The sequence below is a fragment of the Schistocerca americana genome, chromosome X (genome assembly GCF_021461395.2).
Source record: "Schistocerca americana isolate TAMUIC-IGC-003095 chromosome X, iqSchAmer2.1, whole genome shotgun sequence".
In the NCBI taxonomy this organism is placed as follows: domain Eukaryota; kingdom Metazoa; phylum Arthropoda; class Insecta; order Orthoptera; family Acrididae; genus Schistocerca; species Schistocerca americana.
In genome coordinates, this window is record NC_060130.1 from 520,791,202 (window position 1) to 520,816,219 (window position 25,018).

General features: G+C 39.2%; 1 protein-coding gene across 1 annotated transcript in view; it reads right to left on the reverse strand.

The window, feature by feature from the left end:
- Positions 1 to 1,018: 1,018 nt before the first annotated feature.
- LOC124556619 (angiotensin-converting enzyme-like) overlaps positions 1,019 to 25,018 on the reverse strand; it is a 178,641-nt gene continuing 154,641 nt past the window's right edge. Inside the window, exons 7-9 of the mRNA XM_047130586.1 lie at positions 8,265 to 8,508; positions 2,243 to 2,389; positions 1,019 to 1,910 (exon numbers count right to left, since the gene is read on the reverse strand). Coding sequence (XP_046986542.1) covers positions 1,724 to 1,910; positions 2,243 to 2,389; positions 8,265 to 8,508 — 578 coding nt within the window. The 3' untranslated portion in view covers positions 1,019 to 1,723. The remainder of the gene's footprint in view (positions 1,911 to 2,242; positions 2,390 to 8,264; positions 8,509 to 25,018) is intronic.

Genomic DNA, 25,018 nt, shown 5'->3' on the forward strand with positions numbered 1-25,018 from the left:
TTGGAAATCACACAATTATTTTTCCTTAGTTCCATTTACGAGTGGAAGAGGAAATGTCCAGTAATGGTACAAAATATTCTCCCTAATGGTATGTAAAGTTACTTGTGGAGTTTGTAGATCAAGGACATGCATTTCATATAGCAAGATACATTCTGCTTTCTGTAGCTACATGTAATTTATTTCAGAGATCATATAAACTTGTGTAGATGACCATTTGGAGTGTCTGCATTAAAACTCGTAATTCATTTCATATGCCACATTTATTGTGTATGAATTAGATGGATAATGTTACATTTCTTGTATACTGATTAAAACATTGAATATCATATCCACTATTTTGCCAGAGACATGATTAAATGTAAACAGATTAACACAAAAAATTTCAATTATTTGCCTTAATCCTCTAAGTCATTTTACTATTTTTACATACTAATACTAACGGCAAAGAATTGTAAGCGCTGTTCACTTTGTGTAAGCACGCTTACAGTTGAGGAAAAAACTTAGTTTTTCTCTATTGAATGTACGTCTTTCCTAACTACTCTATAGCAACATTGAGGTTAATGATGTCAGTTTAAGGTTTTTCTGACGTATCAGAAAGCAATCTTATTACAATTGTAACTTTCCTCATCACAGAAAATTTAAAATCAGAATACTCTGATTATGTTGTAAGGTGAGGGTTTCTAAGTGTTCCTATTTTCCTATAATATCTATTTACTTACTGCACACACAGTTACATAAGATGATCGTGATGAGGAGAAGTGTTGCTAAGATTATAATTACTGAATTACACACTACTTCAGATACATGAATGTGACATTTAGCATTACTTGAATTTAATTTTTGGTAACTACAAGATAAACATCGAAAATGCTGGATTGATTATGGTTAAAATAACTTGAATATGAATTATTAGTTGACGAAACGTAATCATTTGGCATCTGAAGTGTATGATGTAATCTGTTTAGTTACACATTAAATGCAACATTTTGAGCATTAAAATTCACACTTAGATTCAACATTTATCTTCTCTTTATATATAAAGTTCAGTCAAATACAAACGAAACGGATGGAAAACGTAAGTATAGTAAACTATTTCTTATTCCAAAAGGTATCGCCATAACTGTTAATATATCGAGCCCACTGCGAGACAAAACGCCCAGTACCTTCATGGAAATATAATTGCCGTTGCCTAAGTGCAGCTCTTCACCTGATGTAAGTCGACGGACACGAATTTCCTCCTTCAGGGTACCAAAAACGTGGAAATGGCATGGGTAGAAATCGGGATTGTATAGAGGATTTGTGGCGGCTTCTCAGCGTAAACTCTGCAGGGTACTAGCAATAACCTTGACAATATATGGGCGGCCACTGTTTTGGCAGGTTGTTTCCACTACTCTAAAGAAGTTTCGCTGCGAAGCCATCACACATCCATCATACATGTGTTTTTACAAATTTTTGGAGTCAGTAAAATAAACATTTGTGGTCGTCGAATTGCTTCGAACGAAAATGCGCATGCCAGTGTACAATCTTGGTTCCATAGGCAATCGGAAACATTTTTCTATGAAGGAATTTACCATCTTATGCCACAGTGGGAATAATGGATTAACAGTTATGGTGATTACTTTTTAAATAATAAAATCTGTACTTACTGTTCTCCCACCTGTCTCGCTTTCAGTTGACTACATCTACATCTTACCATAACTACCACACGTAGTATTTAGCAGTATTAACTAGCGGCAGGTTCTTCATGTTCCCACCCTACTGTGATATTATATTTCTCGATTTGCTGTTTTAACCAAGCTGTTAATGGTGCATAATACTCCAGAAGTGGCTGAACATCATAGTGTTTTGATCCAGTAAGTATTTTCAAAGCTTCTGGCCATGGGCGACTTCTGCCGAGTTTGAGCATGCGCCTGTTGGAGTGTGCAAAAATTTTTGTCACTAAAAGCATCAACAATATTTTCAAATGAAATGAAGTACTTCTGTGTGACAATTCTTTATGATGCAATCAGCTGTGACACAAACTTGCTTCTAGCTTTTGTTTTAAAGACATAGTTATTAAAGGTGAATTTACAAACTAAAACTGATTGAACTAACGAAATTATAGTGAAATGAGACTGAACAGGTACCTTAAAATGAGTTTATTCAAGATATGTAAATATTCTGTAATTTTTATCACTCGAATAATGAAATTACGAAAAGAATGATTTCACAGTTTACAGCATCAGGAAGAACTTCGTCTTACCATAATGCTGCTCCACTGCGCTTTGATCCATATATGTCACACTGATGAAGAGGGAATGGTAATGGTTTGTCAGTAACCGCCCCATATATAGCGTGCTGACACATCCCTTTAAACAGCTGCACTTGCAATATACCACTTAGAAAGTATCTGGAAACATGACAACGTGTCATTCATTAAAGTTTTATACGAATTAACATATGAGTCTAGAATTTCCATTCCACTCACATCCATTCACATGTTTTACGAGGGTAATCAGAAAAATCAAGGTTCATTACACAGAAATTATTTATGAAGTGCTATATTGTCGAATCAACTTGATGTACTTAATTTGAGTTAGATTAATACGTTTCCAGTATCTGTTGGCACGTGCAGGAAAGTTGCGATTATCCCTCAGCACGTTTATCACCATAACGACTCTGACTGTCGTCTGCAGTTTTGGGAACACGTGGAAGTCACTAGAATGGGGAAGTCGACTGTTGTCTTGTAAATAACTTATTTGCGGAAATATTCTCCACCATTTGATTTAAACAACTTAGTGAAGTTTTCGAGGTGTCTTACTGTTGAGAGCAGTATCGATAGTTTGTTCTCCGGCAAACAATAGACTAGCTGTGACTCTTTTGTGTTGCAAAAAATGATTGTGCGCAGTTAGACGTGGATTTTAGGTTACCCTCAGCTGCAGCTGGACATTACACGGAATCAAGGGTGACGAGTGAAAATGTGTACTGGAGCGAGATTCGAACCAGGGATCTACTGCTTACTGTTCAATTTCGATAATCACTGCGCCATCGGCACACAGCGTTATCGCCACTGTGTGGACCATCTCGGCACGCCACGCCACTTATCCGCAATTCCCGTTCATTAACTCCATGTTCGCTACTCAGAGATTCCCACAGGAGATTGGACGTATTTGTGCATCCGCACTGAAGAAGGTGGATCCATTGCCCAGCTAAGCGTATCAATTAGACGAATGCGTCGTGTCTGTTCTTTCGGACATGTCTGAAAGAACAGACACCACTCATTCATATAAGTACTGTTCTGACATCCGACTAAGAGATTCCACAAATATCTGCCTACTGTAGCAAATGTATGTAAACACGTAACTCAGGGACAGTGTGCGTTTTTATTTTTATAAAAGTCACAAATCTTGACCTTTAAAACTAATACATGTAATGAAACGATTCCATACACACAATACAACATGTATAATTTCATCTGGACATTTTGTTACACAAACCCTTGCTACAGGGCACTTCATGTGTTCGGGAGTCATCGGTGTTTCCTTGTAGACCTCTCGTTCTAATTTTCTCCACAGGTAAAAGTCCAGAGGTTTGAAGTCTCGTGAGCATGCAGACTATTGTGGCTTCCCTAACGACCGATCACACGATCTTTGTATATTCTATTAAGTCTGAGAATGTGCAGCACATTCGTCACGTTGGTACTATAAGACGTGCTTCATGACCATTGGGATGTCTTTCAAAAACTGCGCCAGCTCTTTAGAGTTCCATAAATAGAACAGGGATCAACGATGTGATTCTTGAAAAGCCCACACCACAAGATGATAAGCCAAGATCGTTGACTATACACTTCTATCAGCTAGCGTGGATTGTTTACTTAACCAGTAGCGCATTCTGCAAAGATTGTTTGCAAACGATGCCTCATCCGTAAACGGACTCTTGCACAGAAACTGCTCATAACTTAACAGTTTTCACAAACCCTTTTCGGAGAATTCTAACCTATTTTGCACGTCACTAGCATGAAGCTGTTGGTAGGGCGGAAAGTGATAAGGATGGAATGTCGTATTCGCAGAACACTCCTATGCCTGACCTTCACTTAAACATTCAAGATGCCTTGTAGTGATATGTGGATTGTGCTTTCCCGCTGCTAAAATATTACGTGTATTTCCGTCGTCAGTTTTCATTCGTTTTCGTTGGCGGATTTTTATTATTCGCACTTCCAGTCTCTTGATTTTTTTACTGTGTTTGCAAATTCAGATCAGGGGCAGCTTGTAACGATTAGGATACATTTTAGCATACACCGAAATACTGATTTAATAGTTAAGCGATATTCGCCATAAACGAAAACTATATCCACTTTTTGTACTGTAAGTGAAGATCCTTAGTAACTTCACGAGTAAATTGTTCAGTCGTTACAACTGCAGAGCCCTGGTTTCGAGTGAATTAGTAAATACACGAACTCTATCTGAATTAAGTCACTGCTTATCGTTGAAATTCTCTTCCAAGGCTCTTTACAATGAAAAAAGAAATAAACTGCATAGTGGCAGTTACGAAAAAAAACGTCGATGTGATATGTCGCTGGTTATAATCGTTAAGAATTGCTTTCGTACATCGATATATTCATTCCTTCTGGATATTTTTTGGTTGGCCTGTGATAGTTACCTCTGTTTTTATTACAGAGATGACGATATCAACTTGGCTGTTTCTAACGGAACTAAAGAATTTTCTGCAAATTGGAATGCAGATCTCAAGCAGACGAATTTAACCGAGTTTCACTCTCCGAAACCAGAATAAGTAGTTTCTGAGATATTAGAATGTTTAGAATTTATGATATAGACCCTATGTGTTCTTAACACGAAGAAAATAACTCTCTTACTCAGAATATGTTATTACCATACAGAACTTTCGAGGTCACATAACGGGGTGATCGAGCTTGACGCAGCTAAGAGTCTAATTACAAATTCGAAGTAATTGAAAAAACTTCAGTTTAAAACTGATACTAATAGTAACTGGCTACGTATGGTTGCACTGGAAGGCAAAGGACGTACACTGTAAGGATAATTCAACAGATAACTACGATAACCGTTCTTCTCCTGTTCCTTCCAGAGCATTGACAAAACGTGAATATCTAATTGAATAGATTGTAAAACAAGGAACTAAGGTGTACAGATGGTTAAATTATAACTTTTCATGAAGAAGCCCATTTATACTAATTTCATTTCGAGGTGAGATGTTACATTATAATATTACATCAATCGTTATAAAATAAATCCTCGTCGGTGATCGGGGCTTGTGCATAGACTTCATCTTTTACGTTACCACAGAGGAGAGGCGTTAAACAAGGTAAAACGTGCAGAGCAACAGATACCGCTTTCATGTTCTTTTCAGGGACCAGGAAGATCTGGATGAGCACTTACCTCCTCACAACCGACAAGTGAATCGGGAACCCACCGTGCTTGTGCCACATACATCTGTCTATTTCAAGTGGTTACCTTTCTAGACGAGTCGTTACTCTTTCAGTAACAGATAATGCACGTCTGTTAACCGTTACAGTTTCTTTAGTGAAGTAAAGATCAGTTACGCACTTTGAAACAACCAACGCCAAGCGTTTGCACTTTACTGTCTCTGACGTTCAACCTGCCTCAGATAGTGGGTATTCGCAGCGGCCCAATAATGCGTATTTTTTTACATTCAGTATGCCACGGTATGTATAGGTTGCTTCATCGGAAAAGAAGTTTCGTTGAAGAAAGCACCTGTCCGGACGTCGCATCATAACTGACCCAGAGAATTCCATGTGACTTCCGCAAACTTACTATTTCAACTGTCCCAGTTGAAAAATCAGATTTGTCACTGGTACCTAAGTAATTAACACAGCTATGACAGTAGATTAAACATCGTTTAGAAAGGACTATCTTCTAATTTACTTAGTTGAAAAATGAATTACAGCGTCATGAGCGGTTCTAGAAATATTGGAGTTGAAAGGCTCAGCTGAATAGCCCTACATATAAATTAATTAGTAGATAGCGTCTCTATCCCTTCGAGGCTGTTCACACGCGGCACAGCTGTGTACAGAGATATGGGCTTCTTAGAAACTTTTGGCGAAATGGAGAGGGACTCTTAGGTTGGAGCTGCTGTGGCAGCTGAATCTAAATGTTGTCTGACTGTGTCGTGTAATGAACCCAAATGACCATTATTAACTCAATGATACCGGTGTGTATCGTTAATTTCATTTCTAAGATGATTACTTCATACAAAAAAAAGCATTGGTATGAAAATGTTACATTTTGTGTATTACCGCATAATTTGATATGAATAGAAATATAACTGTGTATTTTATAAAGTTATTTACAACATTTCCAATAAATTATATTAATCTCTACGTAAAGAATACACATAAGTTAATTTAAATTATATCTCCACGAGCTATGTAAATAATTATATTCCTCGCCTACAAATCTATTGGCTCTTCTTTCTCGCTTGATGGTAAGAGTAGTTGGAAGAGCTATAGTGTCAAGTAGTTTGTAAAGAGAAGACAGTTCATGTTTGATTGGAATTTGATGCTCATAGGAACACATTGTAGTTATTTTATCGAACAGTTGTTTGAAACATTTGAGAATACAGAAGCTAAAAGTTTGAACATTTATCATTTCGTAATTAGTGATTCATCGAATTCTTACGATCTTGGAAAGTTTCGAATTTCACAGTACAAGAAAATCCGGAGACAATCATCATACTCAGACTACCATTAAGCCAACAAATAAAACCAGGTAAGTACCAGATTGTTTATTGGAAGAATCCTAAGGTAGAATAGATCGTGCACGATAATCGTCTTTTCTAAGACCAAAGTTCAGCCAATTCTTGAGTGCTATTTGTCAGTGTTGGGTCCTTGCCGAGTTTCATTAATGGTAGACACAGAAAAAATTCTTAGAGAAGTTAATCTCTCGTTATGGGTTTGTTCAAGAAAATTGAGAGTGGCACTGAAATGCTCAACAAACAGTATATGGATATGTTACAAGAAAGACAATTTCTAGAGCCCACTTTACAAAATGATACAAGGAACATACGTCTTCACCCAGTACACATACCGCGTAATGACCGAGGTACTAAAACTAGAGGCTACGGTCTGTCTTTCTTCACACTTACCATCCGCGAATCGAAAGGGTTGGGAAAAATAAAAATAATACGGGTACACAGTGTACCGCCCACCACCCACGACTTGCGCGGCACAAATGTAAAGCCAAATTAACCTGTGGCTTCACTGGAAGCGCTACTGGAATTTGCAATATTGAAGTGCCAAACTTCCTCCCCGGTGTTCCTCGGTTTTCCCGATGAGGTGAAGCGGAGGTTTTGCAGAATAGCAACGTGCTTGAGATGGAAGTCAAGTCCTTCAGGTGGCTGCGAGGCATACCGTCCGCTCAGCATCGGAGGCGCAGCTTCGGGTATATCAAATCTATAATCATTGCTCTTGGTAGCTAGACAAAGGGCAATTATTTGTAGTCTTCTGGCCGAACAAGTTTGGAACTTTAGTCTTTTATTTGCCCTACGTGAATTCGATGCAGTGTTCACTCTACGGACAATTCTCGCTGTCACAGTGTATTTGTTAGACAGCGCATACTTCGTGGCACATCCACTCCACGGAAGAAGCCAGGAACTCAGCACAGCACATGAACATGATACACTAACTGGTGAAGCATACAGCGATGTATCGTCGAATGTGAATGACGTTTCCACGCAGATACTAACGATGAGCAACTGTCAATATCTACAAACCTTACGCTGGACAAACAGTAGGCGTCTGAGTAGCGACCTCGCGTGTACAATGCTATGTAGTATCCTCCCAATCTAGGTACGCGAAAAAAAATAATCATCTGAATAGGTATACGCCTTATAAGCTTTTGATAATAACTGACGTGTAGCCTGTGTCTTTTCCTGTTTTCAGTGACACGCGACTTGATGCCGTAAGATAATATTCACTGTCAGCTGTGGGTATACACTAGCAGTCCATAAATACTCGGGACTAGTTTCGTTGTCTAGAACAAAACCGAGTTTCGCGATCGTGAAGACATTGGACCTGTAAACTAATACATGCCAGGTAATGCAATAAGGGACGCTAAAGAGTCACATTGGTATACTAGTAACATTCAGTAACTGCTGCGAACAGCACATTATTACTCTGACGCCTTAAAAGAAAATGTTGGAATAATATTAAATTAAAAAAGTGAAATTCAGGACAACTGCATGTTATTGAGCATTGGTGATACTAGTATATATCGAAGAAATATACTAACCTGATGTAAGGTACGTTATTTGCAATGTGATACTTCGCACCAGGGTCAAAATCAGCCTCTGATCTTGGGACAGGCGGAGTAATGCCTAGGTATTTCTTCCTGAGGTGCCACCAGTCGTGGTTATAAGTTTCGGGAGAAATGACACCTCGGAAAACATCCCAGCGCCATTTATCCACAACCAAGGCGAAGGGCAGTTGTGGAATTCTGGAGAGAGCTTGCTGCAGCAGCACGCTGAAACTCATTTCTGCAAGTGTGAAATAAAATTCACTTTAACAGCGTGAATAAATGTCGGTTTCTGGAAAACATGACACTGAATAACTCCATAAACGCAATAAGCTGTCGGGGTCAATGAACGTGTTAGCCAAGTACCCGGGCAGTCTCTTGCGCATATCTTAAAACTTTGGATCGTTTCGCCACGTCAGAAATCAACGATAACAATTTTGTACATGTTCAGATGCCCATGGTGACTTTCAGTGAGTCATTACTGCAATGCTCGAACTCTGATGCCAAAATACAGTAACTGTGACATGCATTTTGCCTCTCTTTTGAAATAATTCTATAATGGTGAACAGATTTACATGTGAGTTAAGTCTGTTTCTTGGAAAGTGGATGAAAATGCTGTATGAATACTGGTCAAAAAATTCCCTAAAGGAACATCTGTACCGTGGGTTATATTTAATATTTCTCTTATGAATACAGCGCATTCCGGTTAGAGCTCAGAAAGTTAGGTCACTTCGTTAGATTCAAGACGAATAAAAAAAAGTTACATCGCAGATAACTTTTGGTTCATAAATGAAACATTAGTTAACTCTTTTACTAATAATCAAATTCTTTATTCGCGCTCACAGTTCCGTCACAGGGGAGAGCGTTATAAATATGATACTGGTACAAGTTTACGAATATATATTGTAATTCTTGGTGCTGGCGACGTGAATGTTCCAACAGATGCTTCGTATGATCCATGATCCAGGGAAAGAATTCCAAATTTAAAGCAGAATGGGAGAACGGCGAACTAAACTGTTGTGTTACGAGGTACAAGTCCCATTGAGGTTATTACTTACATCTGTTGCTGCTAACCGTTCCATTGGTTTTAATACTAGCTTCACAGGAACAGTTAGTGGAAATACATTTATTAAAGAAGAGTTACTTATAATACAGCGTTATTTTTAGTACCAAAATCACAGTACATAAAAATGATCTGTTATCTTTCCACACCATGTGAACATTCAGTGTTGTTAAGTTTATAATGCGCACACTTGTATTTGTTCGTGAGCTTCATAACACCATAAGAACATTTTTATAACTATACGAGAACATCTTTCTGCATACAGCTCAATCTTAAATACATGAAACAGGTATTTGGTACCTTTTAAGCGTCAGATTTTTGGTGTTGTTGTCTTCTGGTCTTCTCTGGCTTTAAGCAGCTCTCCACACAAGTTTGAAACTTCCCTGTGTTGCATTCCGCAAATGTCCAGGTCTCTCTACCTCTTTTTAACTACTGCCATTTCCACCCATTTCAACATGCCTGCTGTAGTAGAGCCTACTTCTCACTCTACAGTTTTTGCCCTCTACACTTCCCTCCATTACAAACTTTAATTATTTCTTGACGCCTCAGGATAATTTCAACCATCCTATTCCTTCTTTTAGTCAAGTTATTCCACAAAAAATCTGTCGTCCCCAATTTGGTTCAGGGCCTCTTCACTGGATATTCTATCTATCTCTCTAATATTCAGCACTCTTCCGTAGCACCACATTTCAAAAGCTTATATTGTTTTGTTGTCTGATATAATTCACTGCACTTCGTTTCTTTTATGCTATTTTTGTTGATATTCGTCTTACAAACTCCTTTCAAGACATTATACACCCTGTTCGACAGATCCTCCAAGTCGTTTTCGGTCTCTGACAGAGTAACAATGCTCTTACCTTTAACTTGAAGGAAGTCATCTTTTCAGCAAAGATCACATTTGAAAAACCTCTATTTACGATGACCGGTTTCGGTGAAAATAGTTACCTTCATCTGATCTTTGAATAGTGTACATAAAGTGTAAAAGTTAATATAAATGCCCTATTACAGCTATAATGTACTCCATATCTTACTTAGTCGGATAGTTGTCTTCCCTTTCCAAATATGTCCTCAGGTTTCTTTACTGCTTGTTCAGAGCGCTTACTGAATAACGTGATGGATAGGCTACAGCCTTATCTCACGCCCTTCTTTCACTACTGCCTTTCTTTCATGTCCTTCGACGCTTATGATTGTAGTCTGGTCTATACAAGCTGTATATATATTATTGATCCCTTTATTTTGACAATTATAACTAAGAGAATTCCAGAAAGGTATGTTCCAACCAACAGTGTCTAAAGCTTTTTTTTTTTTTTAAAGTAACAGACTCCGTTTAAATGTGACTTCGGCGTTCTTCAATCTTTTCTCTAACAAGGAATACCTTCGCACGTTCATTCTTTAGTAAGGCTCCTTTGAAAGTGTTGTGTTAACAGTTATGACAGGAAAAATATTAACTGCTGATAACTTACCATGTGCATCAGGAGGGCGACAGAAAATGAGTGTCCGGGAGGTGCAAAAATCAACCTTCTATGGGACGTGTGTATTACACTTCACAAAATGTACTTCGTCGGCAGTCAAGAAATGCTCAAAACAAACCATTCACTTGCACCATGATCACAGAATGAAAAATGGACTGCCACAGTGATCTCAAATGTTCGCACTATCAAGATCGAAGGCGAACTGCTTGAGGGTTACAAACTGTGCAGGACGTTCACCTAGATATCCACTCCTAAAGAATGCATATAGAATCATATTGGTGTAACGAGGCGATGAATACTGTTACAATGTGATGGCATGCTACCAAAGGCGAAACAGTCTACCGTGGAGCTTATCGTGAAACCGACTAACCGACTATCGAAGGCGTAGCTGCAGGTAGGGCGATAATATGTTTTACAGGCACAGAAAAAACAAACATCCAGAGGCTGAATTTGTCCAGTGGTTCCAGATGATGTGAATTGCAACACACATTTTTCAGGAGGGATAGGAGTATGATTTTCATACGCAGACGAGGAATCAAGTAAACGCAAGTTAATTTGACCAGCTATTGGCCAAAAGCAGTGGTCATACCATAGTTGTAGTTCTCTTACATCAATTTTAGCACTCTTGGTTGCTGTGACGTAAATATTCACTACCGCCCTTGCAAGATTACGCAAACGTAGGGGCAGAGCACCTTAAACCTCTCACAGCATAATAAATAACTTGCCAGCCAATTTACCATGCATATTAACAATCGGCGTAATTGTATACGAATGCGTTAAGGTATTGATGTTAGTTGATCTTGATGCAACTCTCTTGGTACCTCTAATTTCCAGGGTTCATTTCATATGCATTTCCTCTTAAAACTCCGATATATCAGAGTCGAAAACAAATTCCTTACTGAACGATGGGATAAGTTTCTTTATCTCATTTACAAATTTTCGGCCCGACTCCGCAGTTTGGTGTGCATCGTCAAGTTCACGTTTTGTTTGAAATTTCTTTATCTTACATGTTCCAATTCTGTAGCACTGTTTGAAGTTGTGCAGCCATCCACTGTTTCCATTGAAATCGCTGTAATCTAAGTCATGCGCCATTTTGTGGTGCATAACATAGTAGGTGACTATCATGCACATCCTGTAAACTTGAAACGTGCAAACACCAGTTTTTGTAACAAGTGCACCTTGTCTTCCCCTGAATATCCGCAATTCTCTTATGCACTACACGGTCATATTGCAGCGGACTAATTCTAAATCTGTTAATAACTGTTTCTATACTACACTGCGGATGATCTTCCATGTATGTAATTATGTTTAGTACCTGCTCCTTAGACAATTATTGTCCTTTACTGCAGTTCACTGGAGACGAGATTTGTGGCTCCCTGTCCGACAAGGGTGGTGAACGATATGGCTCGACACCTGTTTCAATATCACTTTCACTTGTTAAGAACGTATCGTCATCATTGTACTACTCATATACATTGTCCGCACAGTCGAGCGTATACGACAGCACACACTCCACTGACTCATCTTGCAGAAACGCTGGTATACCTGCCACTTCTTCTTCACTCTGCGAAATTCCTTATGCTCCTTTCTGACGAAACGTCAACTTCGGCAACTGTTGTTGTAGATAGAATGCTACGTTTGCTTTCCTTATCGTTGTCATTGCTCTGCTTTGTATCAACACCACTAGCACTGTACGACTGTTAAGAATTGCTTGTCGACTAAACAGTTCAGCTACGCTCGGCAGCCTCATTTTGTGCTCAACATTGGATACCTCCAGTCCCGCCTCCTGTTGCCATGAGCAGTCAGTATTGTGGTTGCATGGTAGACAATATATGGAGCGTCAAATGCCGTGAACATCACTGACCTTCTGCCACCTCGCACTCAAGGGCTTTCTTGCAGGATAAATCGTAGGTTTACCTGGCGTGTCCCTAAGTCAGCTTCTACCATGAGTGCCATTCGTCTTTTGATAATTAGTGTAATGTATTGCAATTGTGACTTATTACACTATGGCTCGGTAATACGTTTTTCGGCGCCCGAGTTCTTTGGTCCCAGAATTATAGTCGTCTTGAAGTCTGAGGTATTTGGTTCCTGTGTTTCAAGTTATGCACTGCATACCAAGTGGAACCGTTCTGTCATGGTTGTTTCGCACAAGGATCTTAATAATTCTGTGGAAGTTTCTTCTATTCCAGGTGCTCTTACAGAGTTCCTTCAAACGTTTCTAGATGAATCGCGTTCCCCATCTGACATCATCCACTTCCTCTCCTCATTCCATAATACTGTTCAAAAAAATGGCTCTGAGCGCTATGGGACTTAACATCTGAGGTCATCAGTCCCCTAGAACTTAGAACTACTTAAACCTAACTAACCTAAGGACATCACACACATCCATGCCCGAGGCAGGATTCGAACCTGCGACCGTAGTGGTCGCGCGGTTCCAGACTGAAGCGCCATAATACTGTTCTTACATACATAATACTAATTCTTGCCTTTATACAGTCCATCTTTCAGCTGTTCCTTCATTCCTTAGCATTGGGTTGCTATCTGAGCTCTTTATCTACATGGCATTTCTTCTCTCTTCTTAAAAGATTTCTTTGATTTTCCTATACGCATTTATATAATGCGACGAAATTAATAGCAGTAAATTCGTTGGTAAATTGCTTTAATAGTGTGAAGTAAAACGTTTAATAGACTGGTTTTCTGGGAGATAACTCTTCCTTTCTTGTGCATTGTACGTATACGGGTAATTTCACGGTGAAATACAACCTACCTGTGGAATAAATGTTTTAAGGTATCTCAATGTATTTTTTCTTGTCTAGTTCCTAACAGATCTAGATCAACTGATTGGATGTATGCACCATTACACCTTTAGCCCCGGTTACTTTATTATTTAAAAATTATATTCTATGTATTTTCTGTTAAATGAATTTTGAATTTCATACTTGATGCAATGCAACCTATGCTGTTTTTTATTTTTACTTTTATTTTATTTCATTTTATTTTATTTTTGGTGTGGGGAAGGCGGATGTCGTCTTCAGTCAGCTGCATGAAATAGAACCAACTTCTTTCGTCTCTTGTTTTCTTGATGGATCCGAGGCAATTTTGGTAGACAGTGTTTGCGTGTCGTGATTAAACAATTCAATCGTTTTACGAGACACAGAAAATGCACAGCCCCAGGAATGTCTGCTAGCGATGGCGAGAGAATACGGAGCCTGCTGGCTTCGTTGCTCCTGCTCGTAAAGTGAGTGTTTTCTCTTCCTCGGTTCATATTCTTCTACCTTGTTTGTGTGGCGAAGGACAGTTTTGGAAGTCATCCTCGTGGGTTAATGACGTCGCCGATTGAGGCTCCATGGAAGTATCTGTGTATGTATACCGTGTTTAACCACGCTACCATTTATACGCACTCTTGGCCACCTTTTTAGTACTATTTAATGTTTAATGTATGTTCTGCACTAAGATTGTAATAATCTGGTTTACATTGAGTCGAGTTTGAACTCTTGCACTGTACTATCAGTCCAGTCAACGAAGCAAAATTACGGGAAAAATTCGTGTAGTGGTAAATTTTTGAATACTATTGGGATGGACTATCATGAACAGTAAATTAAAAATCCCCTCCTGTGGGATATTAGCGCTGGTGTCGGGTGCCGTTTAAAGTTCAGCTTTTTAACTTTTTCCTTGAAGAGCTTCGAACCACGGCTTCTAGAGAAAATGTTTCCTGGTACAAAATTGAACTACATTAAATATCCTGTAAAGAAGGCCCTATTCGTTTTATCTCTAGGAGTCATAGTTTCCGCATTGTAGGGGATGGAATAATCGCAGATTTTAAAAAATAGTATCTTAATGGTATAAAATTAACGTTTATCGGTAAATGAAGTGGGTTAAGAACAAATACTAAATGTATGTCCCACGTCTAAGTGCGTTGGAATTGAATTGAGAGATGAATGTGTTCTGGGAGTCTAGCAAGGTGGAAGACAGAAGTGCGAGGGAACGTGGGTCGCCAGAATCCAGTCATGCAGTTCTCTCCCTCATAGGTCCGCAAACCGAAAAGGGGGCAGGTGATTTCCCACTCTGTCTACCCCACTACGTAACAAGAAGAAACTACAGTACATCGTGTTTTACAAAGTTATACCGACCCTCCGCAGCGCACCTTAATCACTGACGACACAGGGTGCAGAAGTGTCAACGGGGTGTCTTTATTTTCCACAATCTGAGTTAACACTACAAGGAGTACAGATATGAGTTACTAATACTACCAACGCAAAAAACGCCTCTGTAATGAATCTACATAAATCTCTGATACTGTTCTGACTGACAGATTTTTAGTCATCCTGTACGACAGCTGAAGCGCTCTTCCGGGAATGGCTACCTTTACCACAAAGTGCGCTGCACGCTTTCAGGTTACAGACTGTACATCTTTAGCATTTCCTGTGCAATTCTCTCAAGTGAGCAGACAAAATTACTTCAATGAGTTCGTGCTTATACGGAGGAGTTATTTTCACTTATTAAATAAATACTTATTTGCAGTTGTTATGTGAGAAATCATGTAAAAACGATTTATAGCTGGAGTTGCCAGCTGTCTACGACACTGAACTGCCTGTCCCAAGTGTTACATGCTGTCAATGTGTGTTTGACAATGGTGATTTCATTGTCTCCACTATCACTGGCTGCATTACTTTCCACAGTACGAGGGGTATCAAATGCATTACCCCATTCTCATCTCCTCCAGCATCTCAAGAGGCACAGAGGCTTAAGCTGTCACCCTATGCGACGGACGTAGGTCACATAGGAGTTATGAAACTTCAGATATTTCAACATAAGTCAAGCAATGCATTAGAGCAGATTACTGCTCTAGACTTGAAGAGGAGTAGTCCCGTTCCATCACACATATTCACACCCACTTCGGAAGATATACTGTGGGTGTGTGGTAACGGGTTCCACTGAAGAAAATTCGTATGGCACGAATGGCTGAGAGACCCTGACGGACAAGTTCAGCAGCCTAACTAGAAAGGTTTTCCCTATCCCCCACGCCTGCAGGCACATTTCTTTCGCAAAGTATGAGAGCTGGGTGCGTAAGTTTATCTGCTAATTGTAGATGCCTGTAATCGTTTGTATATCTCTTCACGAGGTACTGTGGGGAGGTTTGGAATTGAGTCCACGACACTGACTCAAAACCTGGTGACCAGGGGCTTGACACCAGCACCTCTCCTATCGCTTCTGCCGTAAACGCAAAGGGAAAATTGTCAACAGCACACAGGATACCCACACAGTCGCCCATCGAAGTGCTGAACATGCCTGATGGCGCTTAACTTCGATGATCTAACGGCAACCGGTGTGTACAACTCGTTAAAACGCACTGCAGCCCACTCTAGAAGTATCAACAATTCCTGAATGAAAGAGATTTATACAGAGTATCAGTAACAAAATAATTGCGAGAGAACAGCAGTAATTTTCTGGTCATTCACTATTTAACCCCCAAGCGACTACGACCGAGTTACACAGATTTACAATATGCTGTCAACAAGAGACAACAGCATGGTTCTGCATTTACCAATCCACTCGCTTTCTCACCGACACTGAAATGATTGCTGACAACATCACATTTACAAATTATACACTTCTCAAGCTCTATTTATAGGTAAAAATTTTACATAAGGGCTCACTTAACAACCACAAGTAAGTGTTCATTTAATAAACTGAAAACAGCTCCTCTATATAAACACGTCTCAGTGATGTCATTCTGCCTTCTCACATACGAAAACTGCAGAGGGAATGCTGGGGAGGTATAGTCTGTGAAAAGCGATCACCGCTCGTGGTGTGGGAAGTTGCCTTTCCAAGAAGAATTCTACATCTGCTGTACAAAATAACAAGAATCAGTTTTTCTTCCAGCAGTGTAGTACAGAGTGCAGAAATTTACGCAGAGCCCGTCCATATACATTTCTTGCGTTAGTGTCATTGTTAAGTTATATCTGTATTCGTTGGAGTATTAATGCACTTTGTGGAAAGCAAATACGCCCTGGAATTTTTTTTTTCGCACAATATTGTCAGTGATTCATAATGAGTTCTGCAGAGGGCCGGTCTAACTTGTAAAACACTCTGTAGTTGCTTCTTATGTCGTAGTGGGGTAGATACAGTGGGGAATTACCTTCTCGCTCCTCAGTTTGCAGAATCATGAACAAGGGAATCGCATGGCTACGATCCGGAGACCTACCTTCCCTCAAACTTATACATCTCACCCCCCCCCCCCCCCGTTCCCTCCTCCCTCTCACACTCCTCCCAGAACCCAATTCATCCCTCAACCGGTTCAGCTGCTCTTAGACGTGGTACAGACATTTAATATTTTTTCTTAATCCACTTCACTCAATAGTAAAAACTAGATTTTGTTCCACTAAAACACTAGTTTTAATAACATGCGACTTTTCCATCCCTCCACCCCGGAAAGTATTAGCCCTACAGAAAAAATGAAGAGGAATTTTTTTCTAAATTTAACAAAGATTAATTTTGTACTGAGGACCATTTTCTTCAGAAACTGCAGTTTTCCAGTTATTCAAGAAAAACCTAAAAACGTGGCCTTTAGACGCCCACCATCCCCACCCCTCCCCAGCCACAATCACCACTATATTTGGTGTACAGCAACACGCCATTACGCAGGTCTTTACTTGAGCCAGCCACAACTGTCTCTGCTTGGATACGACTAGTGCTAAATTTCATTCACATCAGAGCCTCAGTAGAACAAGATAATTGATGGAATTTAAAGAATAATACCGTCCAATTTAAATAAAAGTTTGTGGTCGCTGCAGCCCCAATGTACCACTGTACTGCAGTTGTTCCCCTTAAAGTCTGCGACCAAAGTGTGTGGAGCTTTATACAGGAAAACTTTTAGTGTAGCATAGGTGAGAGTATGTAAGACGCCGGAAATAGATTTTCTGCACTGGAATGTTAATAGTGTCGCTTTCCAGATGATTGAGAGGCCCGCAATAACTCCCAAAACGTTACAGAGACTTCGCTGGGACATTGCAATCCATTAAAGTTCTAGGCTGCTGATGTTGTCATCCAGTTCTAAAATTAGAGCATGAGTTCCTTTTAATTGACTTTTGTGATGTGCCCATACAGTCATGTCAAGAGTGTATTCTCAGTTATGACGATACTAACCCGAGGACAGCGCAACACCCAGTCCCCAAGCGCAAAAACTATCCAACCCACCCAGGAATCGAACCCAGGCAACTCTGCTTAGCACTCCACCATGCTGAACACGCAGATACTGAGGCAGACTAAAGCAAGGTTAATGCCTTAGGAATTCTTCTATATAAATGCTTCCTAAGTGGTCTCCTATGCTGATATGTCCTGCATCTGACAACATTCCGGAGATTGATATCATGATAGCTCTGTAATGGGTGAACATGGGTGGAGAAGGGGCTGTGTGACTTTTATGTGGAGTACAGGAGCAGTCATGTTATTACAGCCATACTGCACTACCTGCTCGAGCCTGTAGAATTTGGTGGTGCAGGCATGTTGCAGCTGAAGGAGATCTGGAGCACTGCTTGTTGTTGGGCTGCTGCTAGCACTTTAGCTGGACAGCACCACATTCCAAACTACGTGGCACAGCATCCAGTATAGTGGTTCATTGTATTACCACACTCCAATGCAGCCAGGTGCCATAGGCAATAGGCAGTCAGGCAACAAGTGCAGTGAAGTGTACGTCAGCTGGAGGCTGGCAGCAGTGGTGACCCAACCAGGATGCTGCGTAGTGAGGCACGGGGACCCATCTTATAGCAACAGAGCAGGCGATGTGTGTGTTGGGAGGATAGGGTTGGAGGAGTCATTGCAAGTTCTGCGTCAGACAAATGTTTGAACGAACAAATCGCAGCTCCATATCTCCACACTCCTATCATATCTTGCTACACACACACACAGCAGTATCAGTTATCTGACGACCAAGCAGACTGCACTGGTGAGCTATAAAGTTTTAAACTTAGGACAAATGGTGTGGCTCTGACAACTAAATAAGTTGCATTTATGGATTTTTCGCCACTTTAAACTTAGTGTCGGCAGATTTTCTTTTTAATTTTTCACGAATTTAGGCTTTGGAAAAGTGAATTTTTTGAATATCTCACCAGTTTAAAGACAGACCAACTGTGACAGCCTATGGTCGAGAGAAATTGTTCAAATTTAGGAGAAATTTGGTACCATCATTCTAAACTTAACACAAGCAACTTAGTTACACTACGACATCACAGAAAACTCAGTGACTGTCTTGGATTCAACACTTGCCACACTGTGCAATGGTCTACTGTCTTCGATTACAAACTAAGAACAAGGGATCTGGCAAACTGGCGAGTTGTACTGTCAGCCATATTGGAATGTGATGTCATAGGACTGTGCTAATGTCAGCTATCTCAAATTTTCCATCACACAGGATGTTCTTAGGGTAACGATCTTGGATTTTTGAGTATCCTCCCATTTTACTTTTGGCACAATTTGAGTCTAAGCTGTGCTGTCATATGAGTGGGATGACTTTTGACTTTCCCACTATTCTGTATTTACATATAAAATGAATTCGCATTCGTGAATGACTACCATTAGCCGTAGAATGGAATGAAGACAATGAATATCTGTGGCGGACCGAAACTCGAACTCGGATTTCCTGCTTACTGCGAGTAGTTGCCTTATTATTTGGCTAACCGTGCATAACTCACAGCCAGACCCAAACTTCAAATGTCGTCAACCATGCGTCTACGACCTGTACTCACACATCCATTATATATATTCCTGTACAGGTCAACCGTTGTACTTAGATGTAACTCGCCTGGTATTGGCCGAATATGATATTGCAGAACAACACAGGCACTGCAATATCATATTCTGTATATAAGCCAAATGGCCTAAATGATATCAGAGAGATGGTGAGGGGGAAAATCTGACAGTATTACGTGGTGACATAGTCAATGACATCATCGGAATCTGGCAACAATGCAACTGTGCCAGAATGGAGGCAGTCCCCCTATTGACATGTGCTACAGTGTCGACATTACAGTAACCACGGGGCACTATAGCACTGGGCAGATGTAGTGGTCTTTTGCTGTTCCTGAACAAAAGCATGAATTTGTTGACTCACAAGTGCCGAAATGGTTACGAATTTCATGAGTGACACCTTCTTGATGATATTAGTCAATACCACTCTTTGCATATATGATTTAATTTGATTCTGTTCATTCACGATCTTCCTGTGGTGACTTGCGTTCTGGAGGACGTTGGTTCAGGGTCTCGACCGATCTTTCTGTGGTTCCCCTAAATTGCTGAAGACAAATTCCAGGACGTTTCCTTTGGAAAGGACACAGCCTATTTCCTTCCACACCCTTCCACAATCCGAACCAGTGTTACATCTCTAACAGCTGCATCTTCGAAAGGACATTAAACTTCAATCTTCCTTCCTTCAGTCGTTGAGGACTAGTGGTAATGACATGACCAGGGCGAACAAGAGACAAGAGGCAAAGGCTGTTCCATATATCTATACACCCTAACAGTGCTGGTCCAGGTGTCAGTAGGGATGACTATCTGACGAACTTTACTTACGCTCATGTCCAAAGGCTTGAGCGACACTCTAGCAGAAGTTGAAGCGTCTGACACCAGACATAGCAGCATAGTCAGTGTAGTGTCTCACAGAAGAAGTACACCTAAGTCTCTAGTCTCCATTGACGTTCAGAAATGTTCGCCCTGGTCATGTCATTACATTTCATGGACAAATAAAATCCTACATCCTGAAAATCGAATTATTTGTCAGCAACTTTCTTTGTTCTTCTATAAAATCCCCTTGTTTCTTTCACGCTAAAAGTCACTCACTCACAAGGCCATATATCTTATAAAAGCATTCCAGAATAATGCTTAGCTTGTTATATTATCTCACAGAATTTGCCGACTTGATATCTTGTTGAGTTGTAAATATTCTCTTCCTTAGACATGTGGATTATTCGCTGCCGCCGACTCTGCAAGACGACAACAGCGAGTGCGTCCAGTTCCTCTGACCTGCACAGCACACCTGAAGGGTCGCCTGTGATGTCATTCTCCATGCAGATGCATTCCTTGCAATCTTCCGGTTTGTCCACGTATTAACACACTAAAATCTGCAATGAAATTGGGCTGTTGAAAAACGATTCTGAGTGAGAGGGTAAGTCTCAGACAGTTTATCATCTGTCTGCTGCTGGACCGTGTGACACGTCAGTCTGAATAGACACAAATTGTGTGACACAACAGTGAATCTGTATTTAGACACCTGATTTACAGAGTGAAAACAGGCGACTCCTGCCAAATGCTTTCCTGTGCTCCATGTGACTTACACATTTTTCTGCTACAAAACCTGTAGTTCTTACTTTCAGTTTTAGTTACTTCATGCACCACTTATTGTATACTGATTTGATATGTTACTTAGTACCCTACAATGCTGTGCAACTTTTTTATTTTTATTTTTTGTGAAATTCAGTACAAAGTACCAAAAGAGATAGATATGATGATTCATGTTCAACGCAGCAAAGTGATACCCATGATTGACCAAACTACCTCTGTTTCGTGCAGTGTCGTTTTCATTCATCCCGTTAAAAAAGAAAGCGTTGCTATCTCCTTTCTGTCTAAGCATTTTTGTGCTCTGATCATTGACACAGCACACACACACAAAACTTCGTGAATTTAATGTTTCAGTTCGATTAAGCTGCCTGTACCCAGTTAATATCGCAAAACCACCACGTTTCTGAATATGAATATTCCTTTGAACTCCTCGTTCCAATGGTTCTTATTTTAATCATAACTGGTAGTTATGGTTTTTGTTTACTATGCCTTTTACGTTCTTCTGGTGATATTTTCGTATAAACTTTCATCCCCTAACACATATTTCTTTTTATCTAACCGAGAAGCGGAAAATCAGTTTTAATAGATTTAGCTTCATAAGTTTTTTAATACAACGAAATATTTGCTTAAAAATTTCGATCCCCTATTTTACCCACTTAGAGGTTGGCTTTCCAAAAACAATGAAACAAGTATTTTTTATTTCTAAAGGAGAAGCCAAAAACAGATTTTCATGGATTTAGCATGGAAAATGATTTCATAATAAAATAATTTCATAAAACTTTTCATTTCCTTTTTAAGTCCCATAGGGGTTGAATTTCCAGACATACTGATACACGTATTTTAAGTGATGTTACATAGTCTATTATTCCTTTTGTCAGTCGCTTCTCTGATAGTTTGCTGAGACGGTCAAAGAAATTCATTCGCCTATTCTTAACGTTATTTTTGATGTTCGGAACATTTTCTGTTGTTTTGATTGGTAGTAGCTTGTAACAGTCTTGGGTATGTCTGGCTCCTAACAGTTTTCTAACGATGTTTCATTGTTCTTTTTTGATTTCTTCAAGCTCGTGTTTTCTGTTAAGTGTCAGTGCTTCGCTCCTCTAGAGGACTGTTGTTTTTATGACTGTGTCGTGGTGCCAAATTTCTGCCTGTCTAGACATGGGCTTTTTGTTACAGAGGTTTTTAGGCTAACCTTAATGTTTTTTGACTTTTAGGAAGCGATTCTGCTGTGAGATTTTTTCAAGGCCTGTCGGTTCAGTGAAGCACATTCTTTGAGTGTCTCAAGTTATTTGAAGGCAGTCTCTTCGTCCTCAGGTCGTGCACAGATTCGAGGTATGGTTGTAGATGTTTACATTTATTATTATTATTGTTATTTTGACTGTAAGAAAGTGTAATAGGTATATATACACATTTTACTGCAAGGCATATGGAATGTAAGGACTTATCAAGTGTATTGTCACTTACCTCAGCAAGTGGAAATTTTAATATAATGTCGCATTAAAAGATATGTTTACCAAATCATGTAATAAATTGCAAAAAAATGCCATCGAAGCTGCAATATTAACTTCCTTTATTGATGACTAGTTTCGATCCATAAACTCATTACCAAATCATCCATTAAGCTATGCAATAGCATCCATTACGACAGCCATGTGCTTTTCGTTTCAGTTAAACACATGTAAAGTAGTGCAGGATTGGACCTCTTTCACCTGAGGTTCAGGTTCTTCACTAGTTTACATGTGTTTTACTAAAACCAACACTCATATGGCTGTCGTAATGTATGGTATTGCGTTTCTTAGTGGATCATTTGATAATGAGCTTAGGGCTCGAAACGAGTCATCAATAAAGGAAATTAGTATAGCAACTTCGACGGTTTTTGCAATTTATTGCATACTTTGGTAAACCATTTAGTTGCACACGTCATGCCTTCGAGAATCTGGAAATTAGTAAAATACAGGTATTTAACTAATAACTTTATGTTTAATACATTTACGATAGGAACATTTATAAACAGACAGAATAGCTATTGGACGTGACCTAGAATATTTATAACACATCCTTAAACCGCCACTGACCAAAATTAATTTAATAACGCAATCTCAATAAAACTGTAAACTGCTGAAACAATTTTAATAAATTCTGACATTCAGTGGCTTACATTGAAACAAAAGGAATATTAAAGAGCTATAGTATTTTAAATTTTAAGCGCAGATGTGGTTTGTAGAGTTTTGTAATACTTGCAGTCGAAAGAAGTAATACCAATAATTTCTAAACATCATATTTTTTTATCAAATGATGAGGGAAAGTATACTCTGAAATACAGTACTAAATGAACTGATAAGAAGTTAGTCATACTCACAGTGTAATGTGGCATCAAATGGGACAGCGATGTGTTGGGGATGTGAATTTATGGACAGCATAAAAGGAACTAGACTGAAACCAAGAGTATGTATAGAGACGACCATAAAAGTTTTCTAATGAAAAATGTTATGAAGTGATGATATCTTCTCTTGACTATTTTGCCATAAACAGTTGCCTTTCTTATGGTCTTGCTACAAGCTACACTAGAGAATAATAAAAAGCTTCTTCAAACAGAATAGTTGCATTAATAATATATTTATACTTACCAGCATGCACAGAGTAAATAAGAATGATATAATAGTAATGTAGATATATTGGGCCAAAAGTGACTATAATGACAGTTAATATCATAACAATATGCAGTGCAATTTATATGTTAACAGAGTGAAAATGGATGCATTAAAACAAATAGTATTTCCAAACAGTTATATATACTCAATGCACAATGCTGTCAGACATGTCCCAGTTTCACATAATCAAATTCTAGAATACAGTACTACATTTACAACATTTTGAAAGGTTACATCACTGCACAATGCTGTTAATCATGTCCTACTTTTACCTAATCAAATTCTAGAGTACATTACTACATTTACAATATTTTGATGCTTACAACCTTATATTGTGACAGAATTTCATTGTGCTAATTGTGCCCTAAATTTTATAACTTTTATAACTTTTCAAAACCAACTGAACGGATTTTCACCTGTAAAAAGTAACGGATAATTGTGACAGGCGCATCTTTTTAGTGTCCACTCAATGAAATTGTATTGTTACCGATCACGCACACGACGGCAATCTATGTAGACGACGCTCTTGGTCAATTTGATCTGTAAATTAGCTGTCGCGCTCTCTCGGATGAGTATGGAAATAAATACAAGCGTCTGTGAAAAGCCAGTGGTCTTGCTACTGCTCCTGTTGAAAAGGGCTACGTAGGTTGCCAATCTTTAAGTGTTCATTCTGTCGACAAATCAATATACTTGTTCCCTCTGTGATAAACCTCGAGGTTTATTGATGAAGATCTCACTGGTATACACTCTCTCTTGTCAACAGTTAAGCCCCAAAGAAAAACACGAATTCGTTTAGTTCTTGTTCGAAGACCCTGAGTATGATTAATAAAGAGCAAGACAATGTTTCTGGAGCCACTTCTGCAGTCAGATAGTGTCTTCCAGAGCTCTCATAGCACAACAGTTAAAATAAGGTACTGAATAAGTCTATTACACTATAAGAAATTATGTCTTTGTAATTCATAAGTAGTTAGTACATTATTCGGCTTTTTCAAAACTAGACAATATCTATTACCAACATATCTACAGAGTAGCTACACTCACTAACAAGTGAAGGCACGTTTGGGTGATACCTCTTCGTCTTATGGCAAATAACTACAGCAGTAACGATCTAAACACACGAAGACATACGAAATCCGACTACCTATTAAACTACTATGAATACATTCTTATTTTGAAAAATATTATTCCTCTATAAAAAATATGTTTTACTTACAATACGTTCTGCTCTCTACTTAG